Genomic DNA, 24,854 nt, shown 5'->3' on the forward strand with positions numbered 1-24,854 from the left:
ACCAGGAGGAGCTGAGCAGATTGTACATAGTGTTCTATCTGCAGGCAGCATGTTATAGAGCAGGAAGAGCTGAGCAGATTGTACACAGTGTCCTATCTGCTAGCAGTATTTTATAGGGCGGGGGAGGGCTGAGAAGATTGTACATAGGGGCACATGTACCTTTGTTTTGTCTTGGCGTTTTGTGTTTTATGTGCCTAAAACAACCCCCCTTCAAAGTTTGCCATGGGTGGAAAAAAGCTTGGAGCACTTTGTAACTTTTGGGAGACTTTGTTCAGAAAGTCACAAATACACTAAACACATTTATTAAAAAGGAAAAACTCCTTAGACACATCTGACCAATAAAACAGTAGGTGCACAATGAGCGTATTGTACACAGTGTCCTATCTGCAGGCAACATATTATAGAGGAGGAGGTGATTAACAGATTGTACACAGTGTCCTATCTACTCACAGCATGGAAATAAGTTTTCCAAGGTGTTAAATGGAAAACAATACCTCCTTTTGCTACCTTGAAAGGCAGCCCCCTTAACATCAAGTATGACCTACAAGAAGTCTAAAAACATGATGTGGGATTAAGCCAAACCAGTATATCTATTCCATAAGGAACAGTCTGTTCCTTATGGAATAGATATACTGGTTTGGCTTAATCCCACATCATGTTTTTAGACTTCTTGTAGGTCATACTTGATGTTAAGGGGGCTGCCTTTCAAGGTAGCAAAAGGAGGTATTGTTTTCCATTTAACACCTTGGAAAACTTATTTGCATTCTTCCCAGAATTCCCTAGTGGAGCATCTATGGCTTTAAGTCTCCACATGCCTTTAAGGTGCCCTTAATTGGCATTGTCTCCTTAAGGAGAACACCTACTGTCTGATCCTACTCACAGCATGTTATGGAGAAGGAGCTGAACAGATTGTACATAGTGTCTTATATGCAGGCAACATATTCTAGAGCAGGAGTGCTGCACAGATTGTACACAGTGTCCTATCTGCAGGCAGCATGTTATAGAGCAGGAGGAGCTGAGCTGATTGTACGTAGTGTCCTATCAGCAGGCAGAATGTTATAGAGCAGGAGGAGCTGCGCAGATTGTACATAGTGTTCTATCTGCAGGCAGCATGTTATAGAGCAGGAGGAGCTGAGCAGATTGTACGTAGTGTCCTATCTGCTGGCAGCATGTTATAGAGCAGGAGCTGTACATCTGCATCACTGCAGAATCCCAGTAATCACAAGGCCATCAACCGTGTAACTTTATGTTGTAAATCTGTATAAGATCACTATGTGAACAATTCCTTACAGATTCTATGAAGGGCCAAAAGCTTTCCCCTCTGCCTGTATCCCATGGTGATAATAATATGAGCAGTGGTCAGAGTCTACATCTGATATCAGTAATAGCTTTTTGCTGCATCGCTCTGCCTGCTATACAATGAATGTGTGCTACATGGAGCGCAATAAAGTTAATATGAAAAAAAAAAAACCGTTTGCGTTGCAAGCCTCGTTGTGATTCTGCTGCGCTGTACTCTATACCGGAAACAGGAAGTGCAGCTGCCTCTCTTGTCCGCTCAGTGGATTAGTAGAACTTGTAGTGACGGAGCGGAGGAGTGACGCCGGAGTCTGTAACTTTCTCACGGTGACAGGTACGTGATATCCCGAGACCGGCACAGATTAACCCTTCACTGGAGAGCAGCCATTGTCCTGCATGTGTGTGTCACGTGTCCACTACAGGATCCAGATCCCTTCATTCTTACATTTACTGGATCGTCTTGTCTAATGCTTCTTAAAGGGGGACTCCATGGTGGGTGTAGCATTATATACTGTCAGTGTAACAAGGTAGGGAACACGGCCATATGCAGATCAGCTTTCAAGTGCCCAGTGGGCGGGACCAATCACACCAATTACTTTGTATGCTGTGGTAGACCAGGAATATAAGGGTGAAAAAATGGATTTAGAGTACAGCCAAAGGGGCAGAGCTGCTTACAGATCTGGTGAACTTACCCGGTATGGCTCTGCCCTCCGTGACACGCACCTGCATTGGTGATTCTATGACAGCTCATGCTGGGAGTAGGGTCACCCCCAGAGCACTTGCTACGACTGGTGCCACCATTCAAGCATTTCCATTATAAAGATGATTTGTTACCTCTCCTGACATATCTATTCAGGACTTCCGCAAATTTCCTCTGTTATTCCTCATGGAAATATTTGAATGAATTAGAAGTGTGTGTGCCCCTGCATTGCTGGTATCATGTCTGGGCACATTTCAGCAACTTATGTGGATGTTAACTCTCAATTAAAAAGTAAAGTTTCCCCGGATTTGTTATTTTAGGAAGGGTAAAAGTATTTTCCTAAAATAGACTTGTCAGGAGTTGTGGCAGGTGACCGGACGTGCTGGGAGTGCCAGAGGGTGACAAGGGAAGGCGTGTGCATACTCCTGTGTTCTGGGAGAGTTGTTTGGAGTTCTAAGTGCTACCGAAATGTGCAATGACAGGGCACAGCTATCCAATAATAATAGTAATAATAATTCTTTATTTATATAGCGCACACAGATTACGCAGCGCTGCAGAGAACTTGCCAAATCACTCCATGTCCCTATGGGGCTCACAACCTAATCAGCCTACTAGTATGTTTTTGGAATTTGGGAGGAAACCGGAGGACCCAGAGAAAACCCACTCAAACACGGAGAGAGCATATCCACAGGGCAGCTTAGTGTGTGCACCCTTGCATATTGCAGCATGTATCCCATACTATATGCATGTAAGGCAGGGGTAGGGAACCTATGGCTCGGGAGCCAGATGTGGCTCTTTTGTTGGCTGCATCTGGCTCTCAGACAGATCTTTAATAAACAGTGATGGCTGCTGTGTGTCTCTTAGACTGATCACAGGCAGCTGTTACTGCTGCCTACGTCCTTTGTACGACCCATCGCAGCCATTGTCTAAACCTGGGTCAAAGAAAAGAGTGTGGGAGCGATGAGGAGCTGCCTGCAGGGAGCGCTAGTAAGTGAAATTTTTTTTTTTTGCTGTGACTACCTATCTACTAGGGGGCTTGTGCTGTGGCTACCTATCTACTAGGAGTATGTGCTGGGTGTCAGGATTTGACACCACCGTGGACGATGATGTAAGCAGACACATGGGACTGGGATCTAAGTGGCAGCCGGTCTTCACCAGAGCCTGCCGCAAAGCAGGATGGTCTTGCTGCAGCGTGGTACCACCAGGTCGTTCCACAGGCACGACTTGTCACGGTGGCAGTCTTGTGGTCAGGAACAGGATCACTAGGCAGGTCAGGAACAGGCAAATGGTCAAGAACGGTGGTAATGATGCGAGGTGGGGAACGGAGCAAGAGGTCAGGGCTGGCACGGACAGAGCAGAATCAGGAACAGGTCTGGGGTCACAACAGGAGGTCAACAATTGGAAAGAAACACTGCGCAAAGCTGCCTCATAGGCATGAAGCACTAAGATCCGACGGGGAATGCTGGGAGCCGCCAGTTTTTATAGGAACACGGGAAGTGGGTAGCGCCAATCAACGGCGTGCTGCCCTTAAAATCTGCCGTCGCGCGCGCTGGCCAGGTGGGATGGGAGCAGGAAAGTGGAGAGGTAAGTGAGCTCAGAAAGGGGCACCACCACGGACAGGGGCAAAGGTGTGCCTGCGATCCGAGGCGTAGATCGCAGAGGCACCCGTGACACAGGGACTACCTATCTACTTGAGTGCATGTGCATATTGTACGGCTCTTAAGGTATAAAATTTTAAAATATGTGGCGTTCACGGCTCTCTCAGCCAAAAAGGTTCCTGATCCATAGCACTTCATAACATTTCTTATGTTCAGGGGTTGCAGCCTTGACTTCTGATTGTTTCCTCCTTTAACACTTCCTGTCATGTGATGGGTAATATAACTGGTTCGGAAGGTCCTGACCGGGCTCTACTTCCTGGGAATCGAACCCAGGACCCCAACACTACTCACTCAGCCACCGTGCTGACCTATCACCCCAGGTCTGGCTCTAGAGCACACTGTGATCCGTGCCACTTCAGTGTCACTTACCTGGGACATCATGTGGTCTGAGTGCAGCTCATGGTACAGCCGCTCTATGTATGGCACTGTGTTTGGCGAGCAGTGCAGGGACCTCAGCATCCATTCCAATGCTTCAGTCTCTTGTAACAGCTGATAGGTGACCCCCACATGATCTGACATTGATCATTTGTCCTAAAACGTAAATACTAGAATCCCCCCAGGCGGCTGAGGCCTGGCTCATATAGCCTCTGGTGAGTGTAATTTGCACTGAGTACAAGGGGCAGAGCGGCCTCATCAGATCCGGCTTATCACTATACACTATGTTGTCTTCCTATCAGGACACAATCTCTCTATCAAGTTCTGGCTTGTTTTATAACCTGCCGGTGCTGCACCCATTTTTAAAGTGTTGTCCTGCTATTAAATATTAATTTAGATCCAGCAAAACAGCAAATGTTTCTAAAAACAACTTGTAACTACTGTAGACCGATTTGGCAAATTCTGTGCAGCGCTGCCGAATCTGTAGGCGCTATATAAATAAAGAATTATTATTATTAGATATTGTTATCTTATTGCTGGTGGGAAAAAAGTCTAGTATTTACCCTCCTTTTTTTTCCTTCTAGTATTGATACCCATCACCTCTATAGGATTGGGGTGTGCCCACCATGCTACAAAGCCTCTGTGACCACCAGCACTGGACATATGTGGTAGGCAGCAGGGGGCGCCCTGACCAGTATGTAGAATTGCATAGAGGCACGGTCAGATTGCTCTTTGGGTTAGATAACGGGGTGAAGGTCCTCCCCAGGTATTAGTAGGTAGAAGTCTCCCCCGTTTTAAGTGTTTAGCAGTTTGTTTGCTTCTCTTATCAATGATTTCTTACTGCTGACCATAGGACTGTAAGGGCTGATGTCTGCTTTCCCAGGTCTCGGCTCTGTGTGTAGGAGTGTGAGTGTAACACAGCTGTGTCATGGCCGACATTGCAAATGGCTGTATGAATGTGCCTAGCTGTACATGTGTCCGCACCAAGGTAATGCTGTGGTATGGGATCCAGTAGTCCCACTATCCCTAACGTCTGTGGATGCGGGGCACATATTAGATACCTGTACCAATATGGGGGTTGACCATACCCCTCCATCTGTACAACGACCGTCTCGTCATGTATGAAGGACATTTCCTTTCTGCAGGTTACACTCTGTACACCCTCCCGGCAGCCTGAATGGCGGCATGCCACACATGGGTGGGAGGCTGAGCTCATGCCACTGCAGCTGCCCTGGAATGTGACACATTGCAATCCATTGCAACACAACAGTGTGTACAAAGCTCAGACATTGCTGCAGTCTGTAGTCAGAGTCTCGCTGCCATCATGTGATATTACTGATGCTGTTACTCTCCAGGAATATCCGTGTTACCTGTCTAATGGTAGATGCTTGTAGTTACAGATTAACAAGACCTAAATAGGGGGTGAAACTAATGTTGCAAATGATCCCCTTTCTAAAGAATAGGGTAAAACAAGCTGTTTGGGGAGGGTCCCACTTATTGGACTACCACCAGTCACTGGAACCATTCTCAATAATGGGTGCAGCAGGTGTCATACGACTCCATTTATTACTATGGGAGTGTTGGGAATTGCTAATAGCACTCTGTTAGTAGAATGGGAGTACTGGAAATACCCCAGCGCTGTCCTCAGCAATTTCTGACACTCTCATATAATTGATTGGAGCAGCAGGACGCTCCACCTGCAACTCTACCTATTGCAGTTGGTGCTATTCTCGTTAGTGGTCCCAGCAGCCAGACCCTCACTGATCAGATTGTTATCCCTTTACCTGTGGATAAGGGTGATATGCCAAACATGGCGTTTTGATCCTGTTCTTGGTCCGTTTTTAAGCAGTATGTCCAAAAATGTATGCTTTAAAAAACGCATGCGAAACGCATCCAATTTTGATCCGTTTTTATTAAGATAATTGGTAAAACCTGTCAAAAATGCATGTGTTTTTTAACGGACCAAAAACGGGTTCAAAACTTCATGATACAACCCCTTTAGATTGTCAGTAACTTTTCATCAACATTAGCATAAATCAATAGTACAAGAGCATATAAAAACTGTATAAATGATCTTATCAGAGGGAAAAAAAACTTCTATCTTTACTGATCTCTCCAAAAGTGATATTTACTCAGACATCAGATGACGTACAAGTCTATAGAGAGGGCAGGGGGAGGAATGAGCAGCAGCTCAGTGAGAGGAGGGACACATTATTCACATCAGTGCAGGTCACTTCTCCTATATAATGTCCTATATGATCCGGCTGATGTCTCTGCAAGGAGTTATGGAGCGGATTGGCATCCTCTTTGTGCAGGTCATTGGCGCTCAGCTCTCTATACCACACCCCCCTGACCATAGAGGAGCATTTATAGGGTGTATTATAATGTGGACATGACATATCCTGATATCTCCTGTAACCTTTCCTCCCCTGCAGGTGAGCGGAGCAGGGGCCTCATTTGCAAAACAAATTAGAATCCGCACCCATGTTGTACCTGGCAGCTTTGTATGTCACTATAGAGAGGTGAAGCCTAATACACAATTGTATTCTATACTGACACTCTTCTTGTTCTCTCTGTAGGTGGTGAAGCATGAGTCTCCAGTGGACTGCGGTGGCCGGCTTCCTATATGCAGAGGTGTTTCTGGTCCTGCTCCTCTGTATTCCTTTTATCTCACCCACAAGGTATAGATGTCCTATATCTACTGTATGTCTCTGTCTTGTATCTTATCTTACCTTACCTTATCTTTGTATCCCTCACTTGCTCTCCTCTTTCTTGTTTGTACCCCTTTTCCTCATCTTTTCTCCTTCTAGCTTCTGTATTTCTATTTCATCATCCCTCTCGTTTTTCTCCCCTCTTCTCTGCACACCTTCTTTTCTTTCTCTCCCTCTTTCTTCTTCACTATATCGTATTTAGGGTGATGCCACGCGTCCCGTTTTTGGTCCATTTTAAAGCATACGGTTTCAGTCCGTTTAAAAAAAAAAAGCACGCGTTTTTGACAGTTTGTCATGCGTTCGGCTGCTTTAAACCTGTTTATCTATTCAAAGCAGCCAAACACATGATAAACGGTCAAAAACGCATGCTTTAAAATTGACCAAAAACGTGACGTGTGGCATCACCCTCTGGTCTACAGCTCACAAATTTATCAAACGTGTCTAAAAATAAGGCTTACACTGCACCAGATTTATCCTGGTGTAGTATAAATATGTACTTCACCCCTCCTATTAGTTAGTGCAGAAAATTCAGCATTTTTGTTGGGATATTTTGGTGCGCCTTAGACCATGCCCCCTTTTAGTAAGGACCAGACTCCTTTTGCAGGGGCGACACGCCTTTTTGGTGCAGCAGTCGAGAAAGTGTCTAAAAACTAAAACCTAAATGTGGTGCAAAGTGTTTTAGACAGTTTTATGGTGTAAATTACAACATATTTTTGCTGATTTGTAAATTTGCTGCATTGTGCGCTCTTAGGCTGCATTCACACGGACGTATGAAAACGTACCGTACCGTTTTTTTACGGATTACATACGGCCACATTCATTTCAATGGATAATACGTCAGACCATTTATATTGCCGTTGTTAACTCCATTCCGTACCGTACCATATACTGGGCGTATAAAAATATAGAGCATGTCCTATTTTCTCCCGTATTTCAGTTCCGTATGCCCTAAAAGTCTATGGGCATGTATAAAATACGGGTTACATACGTGCTGCATACGGATGAAAAACGTCGCGTATATACGGCCCGTAAATACAGGACTGGAGAAATCATACGGTCGTGTGAATGTAGCCTAGACTGCATGTGTCATCGGTGTATGGTCTACTGCCACCAAAATAGACCCCAAGAAATTACAGCTCTGTGTATGAACCCATAGAAATACATGGGGACACGTGCTAGCATCAACACGGCCCAAACACAACAGTCGTTTGCACGAGACCTCGGATTCCCTTTTCTTTCCTATCCCTCTATCTCCTTCACCCCCCCTATCCTCTGTCTCCTGTCCTTTTCTCTGTCCCCTCTCTGTCTTTCTCAATTTAATTCAATTCAAATAAGACCAAATACAAGTTGGCATTGCCAAATAATTTATAAAACATGGGATTGTGGGGGAAGGGGTGAGAGTGCAGAGTGATGGGGGAACAGAATAAAGGAGGACATGGTATATCACATGTCTCTCAGCCTACGGCAGGCAGTGACATATTGCCCGGCCATTGTGGTCTCCTCTTCCCCCAGCAGGATGGAGATCTTCTCTTCCTCCTTCATGGAGCTGAAGTCCCTGCTGAGTATTTGGTACAGTGTATCAGGAAGTGGGCCTCCTCCTCGGTGGCCTCCATATCCTGCTGGCACAATCTACTCTCCCTGGGCACGTACGTCTGTCTGTCTGTCTGTCAGGTTGTGGGCGCTCAATCTGTAGCAGCTCATGATCTGACGGTTGCTGGGATCCAGTAGTTTGTCCAGGTACGGGGTTCTCCTCTACAGCCGCTGTTTCGGGTGCCCTGATGGACTTTGAGAAGCTATTTGCAGAACTCCAGGTGAATTATTTTGGGCTGGAGTCCTACTTTGACCAGTCTGGTAATGCATGTAGACCCCAGACCTCACAGCCATACAGAAGGATAGGGGATATGATGCTGTGGAAAATGTTTATCCATACTGTCACCGGAGGGCAATCGTCTCCTGATTGTATGGTAGGTGTCAATGATGGTCAGGACCAGCAGAGAGGAGGCCGGTCACAGAAGAAGCTCCTGGGTGCGAAGCTGGATATAAAACCTGAATACTGAATGTTACTTCTTTGTCTTTGTAGGTGGCAGAAAATCTTCAAATCTCGCTTGGTGCAGCTAGCGGTGGCTTATGGGAACACTTTCTTTGTGGTCCTGATAGTGATCCTATTACTGCTGCTGTTAGGTAAGGAGGCCATTATGTCTGCATCTATCACAATGTAATATCTTGGCATGACAGGGGCGAGGTCAAGCCTAGGAAATTCAGTTTGGGAATCGCGATATTTAGGTTTAGGCTGCTGAATTCACGGTGGCTTCTTATGTCTCGGGTACCCCTGCTCGTCATGGACTCCCACATGCACGTGCATGCTCATCAGTTCTCATCAGCGCATGCACCCTGAATGGTAGAGGTGCCACTGGTGAGAAATAGATGTAATTGTCCAAATATGTAGAACTGAATATACTAAGCTAACAGGCCCCCTAAGGGTTGTAACTAGTGGGACCCTCACATTATGCAATATGGTAAAATAAAGAGCGTTATATACAAGACTGACTAACATAGTCACACACCCAGCGAGCTCCACTGCCTCGTCACCACAACTTCTCCTTTATTAGAGGTTAGGGGTCAGTAGGAGACTGTTGTGCTCCCTAGAGACTAACCTGACTTGTTCCTGTTCTCTACACTACAGCCCTAGTAATGATGATGTAGGATTAGTGAGAGCCCTTGTAGTAGATTGTATTTACTCTTCTTTTTTCCTATCAGATGCATTCCGTGAGATCCAGAAGTATGGGGTCGGGGAGCAGGTGGACCTAAAGAACAACCCCATAGCCGTGGAGCACATCCACATGAAGCTGTTCAGAGCGCAGCGTAACCTCTACATCGCCGGCTTCTCCCTCCTCTTGTCTATGTGAGTAATGGACATCTACGTTGTACTCCACTATGCAAATCACCAACCTCCATCATCTGACTGACGGCCTTGTTGTGGGGTCATTATAGTGTATGTCCTCTCATTGACATCTGGGACCAGAACAGTGAAGGGAGCATTACAAATTATAAGACTTGTTATCGGTATAGAACAGAGGAGCTTTGTATTCTACCAGATACTGGTTATACTGCATCTGGCCACAAGGTGGCGGCATCTGCTCTCCTTCTGTGTCATCCTGGTCACTTACAGCGGTCCTGGCATTATATCATGTTGTACTGCGGTGTATGGGGGGGGCGCTGAATGAAGCTTTTGTTATAGGTCACTTATCGTTGGTCCTTCTGCCATGTTTTACTCCCCTGTGACTGCAGCTGTGTCTATGTTCTGTACAGTCATAGGGACGGCACCAGGGTTGGTGAGCTTCAAAGGGAATCAGTCAGCAGGTTTTACCATACAAAGCTTCAGACCATGTTCGGGTGCAGCCCTGGGGACCCTGTGTGTTAAAGGAATATTCCCATTTCAGCAAATAAATGTTATTGTTTGTATAATGAAAAGTTATACAATTTTCCAATATACTTTTTGTATCAATTCTTTTTACAGTTTTATAGATCTCTGCTTGCTGTCACTCTACAGAAAGCTTCTCTGTTTACTTCCAGTGGACAGACATCTGACCATGGTCATACAGGTGCACGTTATATCTCACAGCTGTGATTACTCTCTGATACTAATGAGCCGCGCCCCTGTGTGACCATGGTCAGATGTCTGTCCACTGGAATTAAATGCAGAAGCTTTCTATAGAATGACAGCAAGCAGAGATCTAGAAAACCATGAGGAATTGAAAATTATAGTAGTTTGCCAAAATGAGAATAACCCTTTAATACACTCTGCAATGTAGATTTATACTCCCACATTCAATGTTTTTTGTCCTCTCTCTGCTGTGTTCTGTGCTGCGGTGAAGCTCTCCTCTTCTGTGAGAGTGGCTGGAGTAGGCTCCTGTTTAGATATAAAAGCATCAGAGGTTAGTATTATGGAGCGGTTTAATGCACAGAGCACAGAACATAGCAGTGTCGGGGGACGCAATCCAGAGCTCCAGCTACAATCCTAAACTATTAATTCATATTTCACAGTCCTGCAGCTACTAACACACACACAAGTCTAATGGCACAGATCTCCAGGGCCAACACTTTACACTGCAGTCAGCGTGGTCTTAGCTGCTGACAGACTCCTTGTCAGCTAATTTTAGAATAATTAACCAAATCCTATGAAGTTTACCCCGGCTCTTTATTAATATGCATAGTCCATGCTACGTTATGTGGCTGCAGTGACCTCATTACATACATTACCCCTCTCTTCATGACCTTTCACGTCTTTGCGGAAGTCCCTTAGATCTTTGTATGTGGCCCTGGGGTCCACAGTATTTGCATGTAGTCCGTTCTCCATTGCTGTGTACATTAATGAGCGTTAATTAGGCAGCGGGTGCAGTGAATAATTTAAAGGGGTCTTCCTCTGTGACACAATCATGTCACAGACACTTCATGTCTTATGTGACTCATATCTTCTAAATGTGAGCTTCGTCCATACATCAAAAGCAGCGTCTAACGTACTGATTATTCTTCTCCGTAAATCTACCAATATGTAATGAGTAATAAGAAAATATACTGCACCATAATCATGAAAAAGCATGATGGAGCTTATTGTGCCTTTGCGCTGATATTATATTGTGGAGATACAGAACAGCTCATCCTATTCAGAACTGAACCACCGATCGGATCGATACATAAATAGTACATACTTTATTAACGTTACGGAGATGGATTAAGTGGAGTTGACCAGTTAAAAGGGTTGTACGGAGTGTGGGTGTTATCCCCTATCCACAGGATAACAAGCTGATCAGTGAGGGTCCGACTGCTGGAACCCCCAGCTATCAGGAGAATGGGGATCCTGTTCTCACTAATAGGTGGAGCAGATCATGTATCAGTTGAATGGGAATGTTGGAAATTGCTAAGCATTCACATAGACCGTGAATCGAAGCGCTAGAGATAGAGAAGCGCTGTGCTCAGCAGTTTGCTACACTCTCATACTTTTAAATGGAGCAGTTTGACACATTCTTCTCCTCCTGCTCCACCCGTTAGGGGGGACCCTAACTGATCAGCTTGCTATCGATAGGTGTTCGCATGCAAACTTTGGTACAACCCCTTTAAATATATTTTTTTTCCTCACCTGGCAAAATTCACTGAAAACCATCAAAAAGTCAAGAAAAAGCTAATGGTAAATCTGTGGAGCCTCCTGCCATGTCCGTTTCACCCCATCATAATAACGATGGTGCAGCCATCAACCCTCCCCCCAACCTATAATCCTATAGTGTGGATCCAGAATATGGCATATTAACCCATAGGGTTTGCTGCCATATGGCCCATAGTAGGGCAATTCAGTTCCCACTACAGGTCCAGATCAGCTATCACATCATCCTGAGGCAGTGAGGTCCATTGTGTCACTGGTGAAAGTGGGGGTGGAGTGGATCATCTTTTCTCCTAACTCTGAATATCCCCTCCCCTCTGTTATTCCTCCTGGAAGTGTATGAGCACATTGAGACTTGGGTGTTAGTGGTTTGGGGTCCGGCTGTGTAGGACGTGTCAGGAACATGAATAATGTTTACTCCCATTTCTAAGAGGAATAACACGAACGACACAACACTGAGTTCTAAGAATGTTCTATTTGTGGAGAATACTACGAGTATTTTCACTAAGTTGTAGTGGTGGGGCCATGTTGGGGGTCCTGATCCGGGCACAGACGTAGTTTAGTGTTCTGTTTTTCCCCTCGCACAGAGGGCTTTTTGTTTGTGGCCTCGGGGGGGGAACAGATTTAGCTCCATGAGTACATCCAGTGAAGTCTATATTTTCCCCTGGTGTGGGTAACGGGGGTCACGCTGGAGCGTGTTATGTGCTGGAGTTTACTAATAACGTTCTTAGGAATGGCGCGGCTCGCTGTCCAGGAACGCTGTGCTCCCAGAACATGAATGTTTATCCCCATCTACAAGCCTCTGCCTAGTAAATAAACTCGCCCCCGCCGCCAAATCACTGCTGCTCATTCCTCGCCCACTTTTCTCTGACCCCCTCCCCCTGGTTCCCCTGTAGTTATTGGCTGCAATTTGGTATTTTCCCATTCCACAGAGAGAAACATTGCATTGAAATATATTCATAGCAATGGATGATGGGAGTCTTTGCTCCATCAGAATGTACTATGGGGACCCCAAAAGCTTTAGATGTTTCTGCAGACCCTAAATAATTGATGACTTATTTGAAGGATAGGATGTGGGTGACAGGCCAAATATGATCAAGGCAGTTAATAGGGCTGAAAAACATGGCTGATTTCTTCCAAAAACAGCGCCACACCTGGCCATGGTTTGTGCTGGTATTGCAGCTCAGCCGTATAGAGGTAAATGTAGCTTAATTGCAATACCACGCACTACCCGCGGTCCGGAGGGGAGCAGTTTTTGGAAGAAGGCAGCCGTCAGCACAACCCCTGCTGTTTTGATGCAGCTTTTTATTAAATAAAGCAGGAAGCGCATTCAGAAACCAGACATCATTCAGAATGTCTGACTATCTTGTATGCAGCTCCTATGCGGACCAGTGTGCCTCCTTGGTGACAGACTACAAACACACCCTGTGTAGTCAGATCCTACAATCATACAGCTGTTTACTAATCTTTTGCTTCTTACTTAGTGGTTGTATAGGTCTGCTGAGTACCTGTGTGCGTGTAGGCTTCGTAATTTGTATTTTTGGGACAGATAAAACAAAACCTGTTCCAAGGGGTTAATACACAGGATGTGTTCAACCCTATATGGTTCTGTCTGGTGTTAAGATGTATTTCAACCTGTTGTACCTATTGTGCTAACTCAATACCTTAGTAGTTGAAACCAGTTGGAATCTGTGGAGATTGCCTCACCCTGACTGAGGGTGCATGTATTTATACAGTGATGTGAATGCAGATAATGGGGGGAGATTTATCAGTGTCAGAGAGCAGAACCGTTGTCGGCGCCAATGGCAATCAATCAGAGCTCAGATTTCACATTCCCACAGCTGTTTATAAAATGAGAGCTGAGCTCCGATTGGTTTCCATGAGCAACTAGAACAGTTTTGCCTCAGACACTTCTGATAAATCTCCCCCAAAATGTTCCTATAACAATCTCAGTACACGGACACAGTGTCATCTGGGTGATAGTCAGCAGAGGGCGCTATTGGACTCTACTGTGTCAAGCGAGAGACTGGATTGGTTACATTGGTTGCTTCATAATAGGTGGGATCTGACCTCTGGGACCACCATTGATACTGGGAAGGGTCCTGTATTAGAGTCTGTACTGCCTCATCTCAGGAACGATGGGGGTCCCAGAGATCAGACTAATACTGCCCATAAAATACCACCATATCCTAGAGGTCAAATAGCAATTCTCACTGCAGCGCCACCACAGGAGAAAAGAAGCATTACACAGTTTTGTAGGATGATGAGAATGTACATATATATATAGAACGTATCTCCCTAAACCTCTAACTATTATATTATTTCTCCCCACAGTCTCCTGCGGCGTCTGGTCACACTCATCTCCAAGCAAGCCACGCTCCTGGCATCCAACGAGGCGTTCAAAAAGCAAGCCGAGAGTGCTAGTGATGCCGCCAAGAAGTACATGGAGGAGAACGACAAGCTGAAGAAGGTGGGAGACGCCGGGCTATACATGTAGCATCCCGTATATTAATCCTCAGTCTCTGCTTCCATTATGGCGCTTCCCCTAACGCAGTAGAGCATGCATGTGTCTTCACTGGGAAGAGGGGAGTTGTTTTCTGTCTGACATCACTGACATCAGCTTCTCTTCCCTGAGAGCAGAAGTATTTGGGGTGTAAAATACATCTGCAGTGTCTGTTTCCCTGACTTCCGCATCCAGATGCCCCCATTAAGCAGTTTGCCCGTCCTACTGATGTTGGTGGGTACGGCTGGCACAGTGTACCTGCATGATATCGGTGCCAGCAGATTTCTAGTGAAGTGTGACTAATATTTAGTCATTATATATAAAATGGACTGTGTACCAGGTGCTGGCTGTACAAAGTGTGGTGATGGCAGTGTTATCACTATCCGATATGAACTGAACCCTTCAAATAACAGCCATAGATTAGTATGTAAGATGGACGCTGGCTGATACATGGGTCATACAGGCTGAATACAGGCTTCTACTACTAATACTCAGTTGCACTGTGTTATTGGGAGAATATGGACTGCTGTGCACAATATAATAGAGAAAACTTGCGTTGCTGTGCACAGCGCCATGGTTAGGTGTGGTCCGCCGAGCCCGGCGCCATAGGGAGGACGTGGTCCGCCAAGGGAGGGGACTGTGAAGGACATTACAAATATACAGGCCGTTTCACGCTGATGGCACTTCTTCTGGTTGATGAGTATTGTGTTTTTGTTTTTTTTTTTGCTGTTCTGCTATTTTTCTACTTGCTAACAGTTTCCTTTCAGCACTAGAAATGAGTTTTCAAATTTTTTTTCTAAAAAAAATATATTCCACTTTCTTTTCCAGCAACTGAAAGCCTCTGGGGTGGAGGTTTCCGATTTACCAGAAAGTAACGCCGAGGAGGAGAACAAGAAGCTGAGTGCAGAAGTCAAGAAACTCCGGGAAGAGCTGGAGTCCACCAAGAAGAGTAAGTACCATCCCCTACGGGACGAGTCTCATCAATGTGTAACCTGTGACATTCCCTGCCATCAGGTTATCATCACTGATGTATCTGCTACACAAGGGCAATTGCAGCAATTCATTCCTCTTGCCCCCTTGGACCGGCTGTGGAAGGTTGTGTAGTCCTTGTTATTATCTTGAGGAATGTAGACGTGACAAGATCCTAATTGTCCCCGCAATTTGGTTTCTGTAACAAAATAAGAGTAATTTTCCGTGCCTGGGCCATATATCCAGCGATGGCTAATGGGGTTTTCTGCTTCTCACTTCCCCATGTCATAAATACTTGGCACTGACTCTTCTTGGCATCGGTGGAAAGTCCTGGTCATCATCTGCCTGAGGGTTTTCAGAGGAGACCTCTCCTTATGCAACATGTATGAATCAGAATTGACTTGATGCAAGAGCTTGCAAGCAATGGAGCAGATGTAATGTTGACTGTCCCATCAATCTCATACTAAGGACCTAGTCTATGGCAACATCGAGGATAGATTGCTGGGGGTGCTGACAGCTGTGACCCCTTGAATTGAGAGAGTAGTGGATCGAAAGTTGCACATTTGTGTGTAGTTGCAGCTGGATGCTGTGATCAACACCATAACTTTACATTGGGATTTGCAGTTCTCCCAGCAGTCAGAAACCAGTGATTTATCTCTTATGGGACAATCCCTTTAAGATTCAGACCAGTGACCCTGATGACTGGACCTTTTGGCTCCCAGGTATAAGGTCAGCAATATTCCTAATTTAGCAGTTGTTAATATCAGATCCATGTGCCCTTCCAAACTCTGTGACATGACCGTCATCCCCTTGTCACCTACAGCTTGACACTTGTATATTTCGGGCTTGCATCAGATTGCAAGACAAATGTCTCTGTGCAGAGATGTTACCCCCTGACCTGTCTGTAATTTCACATGACACAGTTGAATTATGGCTTCTCCTCCATTCCTGGAAAGGCCATTACCTGCAGGGGATTTATGCCCCTCGGTACACGATCCATACTGATGGGATACTCCTACCCTGTAAGGGCACATGGACATGATATGTGATTGGGTGCCCGCCCATGAGTACAGATCTAAAGCCACAAAGTATTATATTCTCTTCTATAAAACATAATTGTCCATCATGTCATTATAAATGGTCGCCATGTAGAGGCCGATGCAGAGGAGTTATATGGATCGCTGCTACTTACCTGGTGCCAGATCAGCTGATCACTAGGCCGTTTGGGGGGGGGGCTTACAGTGACTGTGTACATAACAAGCTATATTGACTTATTTCCTATTTTTTTTCTTGCTAAAGCCCTACAGAAATCTGAGAGCGAGGTGGTCGCCATCAAAAAGCAGAGCGAAGGCTTGACAAAGGAGTACGACCGGCTGCTGAATGAACACGCCAAGCTACAGGTGAGACCTCATTGGGTTATGGTCACATGGAGCAGGATTGTTGGTTGTCCTGCCCCCCACCCCCTTTATCAGTAATAAGGACGTGCGTTACTACCTAGCACAGTGCTGTACAAGGTATAGCGGCTATGCTGGATATTGTAGCGTCTCTCATACAGCTGATCGCTGAGGGTGCAGTAAAAAAAAAAAATCCTCAAATCCTAATGTTATGACCTATACCGCAGACATCCCTTGGCGTCCAGACAAATCAAAGAACAATGAGCCAAATTGTGTACAATCAATCTGGATGTTGTTTTACAACGTGTGTCAAAGTTTTCATAGAGCGCCCTCAATGCCCTCAACTTTATTCTGTCCTCCTGTGTTTTCTTACCTCGATAAACAATCCCCTTATTCATAGCATGGAGCAGAAGCGTCAGCCGCGCTCCCCTTGTCCTTCCCTACAAGACTAATGGCTATATTAATCTTCTGTCATTGACTGCAGACACATTACTTAGTCGGTATGTGGAAGCCGTACAGTAAGTATTGCCGCATGACAGGTGGAAAGGGAATGTCAGCGCTGCAGATCTGAGCTGATGTTCTGATCCCGGTGCAGTTAAATGGGTTGTGGATAACAAGATGGGACCCCCAATAACCTGTGTAATGGGGGTTTAGTTCTCACCTGGTTGAGATTGTGATCTGCCTTTCCAGTAGTGTAGATTTGGACTGTGTTAGCCATAGAGAGCAGAAGAAGAGTGGAGAAATTGGGAGATGCCTTTTCTGCCTTTCCATTCAGATGATTAGGGTGGCTGATCACAGCACTGGGTTATCTATGGCACTCACATACACTGTGAATGAGAGCTCCGGAGATAGTTCAGCGATTTGCTCAGCAATTGAATTAAGAGACTGGACACTTGCTTCTCCACCCATTTGTGAGAACAGGACCCCTGTTCTCTGGCTTGTGGGTGTCCCATTCTCATGATCGGGAAGGGTCCCAGCAGTCGGACTCTTACCAATCAGCCTATCCATACATGATAGGGAATAATTTGAAAATTTGGAACAACCCCTATAAAAGGAAACCATGTTTAGGTTTATTCTGCAATATCTAAGGGCAGCATGAATTAGTGACACATTAATAGGTCCCATACTAGAAAGTCATAAAAACATGTGCCAGCTTTGTAGTCCTCAATATTATGAGGATCTCTTCTCCTACCTGCTACTGAGTGACGGCTTCCTCCCAATATACAGTAATCGGGAGAAATCGATCAGTCGGCTTATACTGTATATCGGTTTTATTTAGAGTAGTAGCTGTGGACCACACAAGCGGATCTCCCTGGCGCTGCCCGGGCCACAGCCATTATCCGCTGGTCATTATTTACACTAAATATTAGTTGCTACAGTAATGGCTATAGATGATCTCCCATTCATGCAGATTAAAAGCATGATGATCTTCTTCTAAAAACCGTGCACGTCACATCTGTTTGCCTTGTGTGTTATTAAGGGGGTATTCCATATTTCAGGAGACAAATATTGATGCATTTAGAGGTGTGAGGCCTGAGAAACGAGGCTCTTCTAGTCTGTGTTATAGTAAATGGGAAGTGTTCCCAGCCAAAAACCTCCCAAAATGCATTCTGTGCCTATAGGCCAGCGTGACCCTGATGAGGTGAGTGAAGACTCCTTATCCCTACCGCGGGTACAGTACCATGTTTGTCATCCAGTAGCATCATTGTGGGTGCCAAGGAATATTGGGTGCTGTGCCCGGTACACAGCGCTATACACTATTTATATTATGGACCTGATCCATTAGAAGGACAGATTGTTCCGGTGTAAGGTTTCCGTCTTCCTCCGCCGGCTTGGGGGCACTGCTACACGTCACCCAGCTCTAGATTGTTTATATGTAATATCACAGGCGAGGAGAACTTTTACTTCTAATCTGGTGCAACATAAACATTTTATGTTTTAAAATTCCTAAGACTTGTTCACTTAAACCATAATAGTTTTCCCATTTCTGTTCCCCCTAAGCACCATTGATTATGATTGCTATTGTGCGCCAACTGCTGGGACCCCCACTGATCATTAGAATGGGAGTCGTTCCTTTCAGTACATCAGAAATTGCAGAGCACAGCGCTCTAGTTTCTCCTGCACTCTCATTAACGGTGAATGTGAGTGCTGGAGATACCTGAACGCTGTGCTCAGGCATTTCTGACGACCCAATACTATGTCATACCTGCCGTTATCTCAATTAGTGAGAACAGGACTCCCATTTTTGTGATCGGTGGGTGTCCCAGCAGATTGTTACCCCCTTAATTTGTGGATTGGAGAGAATAATCAAATTTAGGACAAGTTTTAAGTTCCTATTTATTCTACTCCGCACTCCATGACTCTTCTATTTGTTTTCCTATGGCTGGTTAGGAAATAATTTGTACCATGCACTTTGCTGTATACACCCATGTATGCTCCTTTCCTGACATGCAGGGCAAAGAGTTATTTCTATTGGCGGCTCTGTAGTGAATAGAGGATCCTATTGAGAGACCAGGGTATAGTGATATGTATAGGACATGTGTCCACCAGTGCTTTACATATTTGATAAAGGTGCTCATGGCCGTACACTATGAACACCAGGTGGCGCCATAATGAATGAGTGAAATCGTAACTCTGTATTGAATATTGTCCAGGTCACTAGTCTCTGACCAGTGGACGCCCCTCATGAAATGATTACGCATAGTTTCTGGGGGGTTTTGCACATTTTTGTTAGTTTTGGCGCACACAGGAGCTCACCTGCAGTGTACGTGCCGCTCGGCTTGTCTTGTTGGCATTTGTCTAGGTCACGAGTTACACGTCTAGTAATAAAGATAAAGCAGCGGGAGAAGGAGGGGCTCCGGAGACACTCGGCCTGATAGGGAGCGGCTATGCACTTGCTCGCCTGCAGGAGTGAGACTACCCTTCTTCAGGATCATATCAGCTCCCGGGGATCCCTGCATCACTCTAGAACACGTCCACATACAGTCACATACATGAACATGCAGATCCTTAAGCCATAATTGTTAACTTCTTAATTGTATCGAGTTTTTTCGAGGTATGGGGTGGGGTAGCAGATATTTTTTGGCTACGACGATGAATGGTGGAAGATTTAGTGTGGCCATATTAGTTGCAACCCCAGCTGTCCCAATGACGGACATGCAAATCTTCCATGTTTCAGGGACTACTAAAGTTGAGAAACAGCGCCACTCTCATGCATAGGTTAGGTATGGTATTGCAGCTCAGCTTTCCCGACAATCTTCTGATGTGCCATTTCATACTTATATTATAAGGGTTAGAGAGGAAATGGATAGATAATTGGTATGTGGAGACTAGTCAGAGCTCCGTTCTGCAGATGTGTAGGGTTTAGAGGTCATTCTGGTCATGCCCTATGCAATGCCTGGGACAGGGGTCAGGACAAGGATTCCTAACCCTAAAACGATTGCAAAGGCCAATAGTATAATGGTTATCTGGTATTGTGGGTCAGGATAACCTTCAGCTCATACAGTACATAATCAACTCCCTGATTGATGTTTTATGGCCCTTTCCAGGTAATCAGACGGAATATTAGGATTTGTCCGGGAGAATGTAACTTTTATGACATTCTAATTCTTACAAATATGATTGGAAGATTCTCTGTGCTGTGCCCAGTGTTTACCCGCTCCTCCGCTGCACATGGCAGGAGCTGCAGGGTGATTGCCAGGAAATTCTTCATTCTCAATAAGGATTAAAGGAGATTTCAAGGCCCCTCTTCTACTGACCGCCCCTTTAAAGGGATGCAGATCATTTTACACATTCAACCACAACACTAGGCAGTGACCTATACAAAAATCTCCTCCAACTTCCTGTGAAAATGACCACAGACGCGTCATATTTTGGCTGAGATGAGTGAAGTTTAGAGGGGTAGTGTCCTATAGTACCTTTTGGCGTCGTTATAAAGATAAGTATTTCATCTTTCATAGTGTAACAAGCTTGTGGTTCTGTGATCTGCAGAATTGGATAAAGACATGGTGGAATATGCGATCCATTTCCTGTCTATTGCTTTAGCTGCCTGTGTCTCCGGTTCTGTATTTCACAGATCTACAACTCAGATTTTTATCTAAAAGATGAAATTCTTATCTTTAAATATGACGTGTATAGGTACTATATAACAGAAGATGGGGGCGATTTGAAGTGACCCTCCCCCTTCAGCTACTAAACTTGACTCATCTCATGCAAAATACGACTCTTCTCAGATCATTTTCACATGACTTTGAAGAAGATTTTTTTTCTCATTGGTAAATGGGGGAGATTTCTCATAAGAGGGGATTTTAGAAAGGACGTTTGAGGGGGCTGGTAGTTTAATGGGGTCAAATTTAAAGGGACTGTGCCCCCTAAAGTATTCTTCCCGAGCAGCACTTATGTTCATTATGTCACATAGTGGTCTGAAGCACATCAGAAAACCTCATGGGAATGACTGAGAACAAGGACTTTATTCCAATATGCAATTGCAATTACAAGTGTCCATTGGGTGGTCCTGATGATGGTAAGTGCTCCGACTATCCCCGGAGCTGCACATGCTCAGTACTGTCCACCCTGAGTCTCGGAGCAGATATGACACATCAGCCTAAGCACAGGGGAAGTTATGGTGAATAGTTGGAGCACTTGCCTGGATCAGAACTATCCTATGGGGGGCATAACACATATCAGATTCAATCCTATTCTCGGTAAGTGCACATCATTTCCGAGGTAAGTTTGCACTTGTGCTACAGACCATCACAGCTACGTAACTGGTCAGTAAACATCTTTAGTTCTTAGTTGATTCATTGCATTTGATCCAAAAATAATCAATATCGTTCCATTAGCGATATGAAGGTGGGAGAGGGGGGGCAGTAGCCTCCAATATTGACCCCTCTCCACACCTCTTCTAAAATAGTGTAAGCACAGGCTGAATTCCTGCGGGATCACATGTATTGCATTACCAGCTGGTATAAATAGTTTGTCATGGTGGTTCCATGTAATCTCCCAAACGCCATATGTGGTAGTGGTAGCGCCTCTGAGGGAGGTCATTAACCTGTTAAGTGCTGCAGTGACTTGTAATATATTGCTACTAGCCCCCCCGGACACCACGTGATGCAAAACCAGCTGTTTACCCAATGTAAGCATCGTAAAGGGCAGGCAATGGAGCTGCAAACGACTACTGTGTCCCAATAGACTGTCCCAGTATTAATGAATTAGTAAATTACAAGAAATGTTGAGATGGTATAAACATTTGAATGCACGTGGGACATGAGATTACGTGCATGGTGTCAGTTACCAGAAACTGGTAAAAAAAAACAAAAAAAAAACAAAGTTTTAAGTTCGTTCCAGTGCATCTAGTTGTAAGACTACATGTTTCCTCCACCATGTTATGAATACAGAGCTGTGTGTAGCCGTGGTAACAGACAACAATAACTCTGCGTAGTCAGACCCTGCTTCCATCTTTTCTTTCATTCAATCATTCATTCTGCTCAATCTTCCTGCTAATTTATTAAAAAAAAGAACATTGGCTAATGGAAGGGGGTATCACTAAGGTCACATACACACTGATGTATGCACGCACAGCATACGCTGCGTCCGCCCCGAAGAAGAGGGGTGACCCTCTCCCCTCTCCATAGCAATGCACAGCGTACGGGTCAAAACATGGGAAAAGATGGGACACGTCCTATCTTTTTCCCATACATGGACCGGTACGGTGCCGAACGTGTGCAAGCTTGCGGCCCTACATGCGTCCCCCCCTACAGTCGTGTGAATGCGGCCTAAGATCTACAAAGGAGCTGGATTGGATGATGGGTTTACCCTCAGGCTGTTGACCCCTGATGTGTAAATTATCACCTAATGTATAAGAACCTGGGCAGCGACACTTTTATGGGAAGATCAAACCATAGAAACTGTCTAGAATTGGGATACAGACAGGTGACCTGATTGAACATAGTGAGACGATAAGGACAACCCCATCCTGGTTTATAGGTCTCTTGATGGAAGAGTGTATATGCCATACATATCCAGGAACCTCCTGCTAAGCACATCCCCTTCTTGTGAAGATCTGTCCCAGTTCGTCATCTTCCACCTTTCGCTCCCATGTAATCAGCTCTTTGAGGTTGTGTAGATGCATCCACCACAGTCTCCTGCAATAACCTCATACTCCGCAATCTCCTAGGCACAGGAGGACGGCTCTTGGGACCAGATCTCTGTGATGATTCGCAGTACACGTCGTAGTTTTTGCCACTTTAAGCAGAGTGTACAGAGAGCACCACGCTCTCCCCATAGACCCATGAGTCAAATCCTTTCATACGCTTCGCATCTCCCTAATTAAAATTTAATGGAATATTTAATATCCAACTCCTCAAAATTGTCCATTTCCTCCTCCTCCTCCTCCTTTGTTGTGTCCGAGTTATCCAACCATGCAGATATTATACGTATCATAATGGAGGGACTTTCCTATTGTGGAGAAGCGGCCAAGTTCTTTGGGCGGCGCGGTGGCTGAGTGGGTAGCACTTCTGCCTTACAGCGCTGGAGAACTGGGTTTGAATCCCACCCAGGTCAACATTTGCAAAGAGTTTGTATGTTCTGTCTGTGTTTGCATGGGTTTCCTCCGGGTCCTCCGATTTCCTCCCATACTCCAAACACATACTGTTAGGTTGTTTAGATTGTGCGCTCCATGGGGACAGGGACCAATTTGACATGCTTTGTGCAGCGCTGCGTAATCTGTGTGCGCTATATAAATAAAGAATTATTATTATAATATATATTCTTCAGATGTTCTTCTATAGCGTGCATTGGAGTCTGGTAATCTACGGTGTATACTGATAACTGGGTAATGGAGGACGGTGGAATATACTGGAAGAGTCATTTAAGGTACTTGTGGTTATGAAACAAGGTCCTCACAGGATTGGTACCAGGGACAGAATCGGAGACCTCTACATATAGGTTCTTCTAGTGGTCCTAGAGACAAGATCTTCCCCAGTTTAACCAAAACGACGACCTTCTACAAACAGCTCATTTGTCCTAACTTTTCTTTATTTCATCTCCCAATAGGCACTTAAAGAAGGACCAAAAGACAAAAAGGAGGAGTGAAGACCACGGCAGTTGTCGGACGCTCTCCCCATCCGGCTGTCCCGCTGTCACTACTTGCTGACATCTTGCACCTTTCAAAGGGGGTCTCCAAAATTGCTACCATATTGTCCTGCCTGCGGCCATGTCTGTCATTTATCTTCCAGTGTTTAGTCCTCTGAGCTGAGATACTAGCTATGGTCTATGGTGGTGCCACTTGCATTCAAGTCTTCATACATCGCTGTAGGACCCTTCCTCTACCCCATATAAGTGGAGATGTGAGACTAGAAGGAGCACTCTGTCATGGAGAACCCCTCGAAAGAACACTCCAGGCAAAACCGTTACATTATTATATCAAGTTCTGCACTTAAGGGGGCAGAATGTGACCCCAATAGTCTCATGCTCCGCCCCCTGGCTTTAGTTTTGCCTGGAGTGGGTCTTTTCTATACACTATTCTTTCACACGTCCCTCGTAGCTTTAGGGTTTTAGGCAGACGTCGCCAGGCGTATCCTGTATCTAGGCCACAGCTGGTATCGTGATCGTAACGTATCAGTCACGTCCTGATATCCCAAAGAAACGTCTGTTGTGTCGTCCGGATTTGGCTTATTTTGTGTTATGGGAGTGGGAAGGGTTAACCCACAGCGGACATTTTCTTTTCTAATTGACACCGCGCCTCATCTGTTTACAATGGAGCCTATAGGTTTTATGACATGTCTGTGCCCGGCTTTACTTTACTGATCTGCATCATCAGCGTTATCTGTGTTATATACGTTATTATATGTAATAAAGTGATATAATTTGATCTCCATAACTTATCCCCATACAAGGTCACCAGCCGCTTATCACCTGTAGTAGGAGGCTGTATTTTTCCACTCCATTCACTTCTCCTTGGAAGGCGTCTTAAGACTTTGCTGTGATTGCTTTGTAGTTTTTGTGACTTTCAGGAATGTTCCCGGGCAGGTGACAGATTTGCATTGGATATTATGCTATAAATACTCATCTGGTTACAATGATGGGAGCCATTG

The 24,854-nt window shown here is 45.1% G+C and overlaps 1 protein-coding gene across 1 annotated transcript; it reads left to right on the forward strand.

Moving 5' to 3' along the window:
• Positions 1–1,489: 1,489 nt before the first annotated feature.
• Positions 1,490–24,640, forward strand: BCAP31 (B cell receptor associated protein 31). The gene is made up of 8 exons (XM_072123935.1): positions 1,490–1,630; positions 6,609–6,710; positions 8,821–8,921; positions 9,498–9,642; positions 14,230–14,365; positions 15,227–15,347; positions 16,667–16,767; positions 23,815–24,640. The coding sequence occupies exons 2-8, from the start codon at positions 6,619–6,621 to the stop codon at positions 23,851–23,853; spliced, it is 735 nt and encodes a 244-aa protein (XP_071980036.1). The 5' UTR covers positions 1,490–1,630; positions 6,609–6,618; the 3' UTR covers positions 23,854–24,640.
• Positions 24,641–24,854: the final 214 nt, after the last annotated feature.

The sequence above is a fragment of the Engystomops pustulosus genome, chromosome 9 (assembly GCF_040894005.1).
Source record: "Engystomops pustulosus chromosome 9, aEngPut4.maternal, whole genome shotgun sequence".
Lineage (NCBI taxonomy): Eukaryota > Metazoa > Chordata > Amphibia > Anura > Leptodactylidae > Engystomops > Engystomops pustulosus.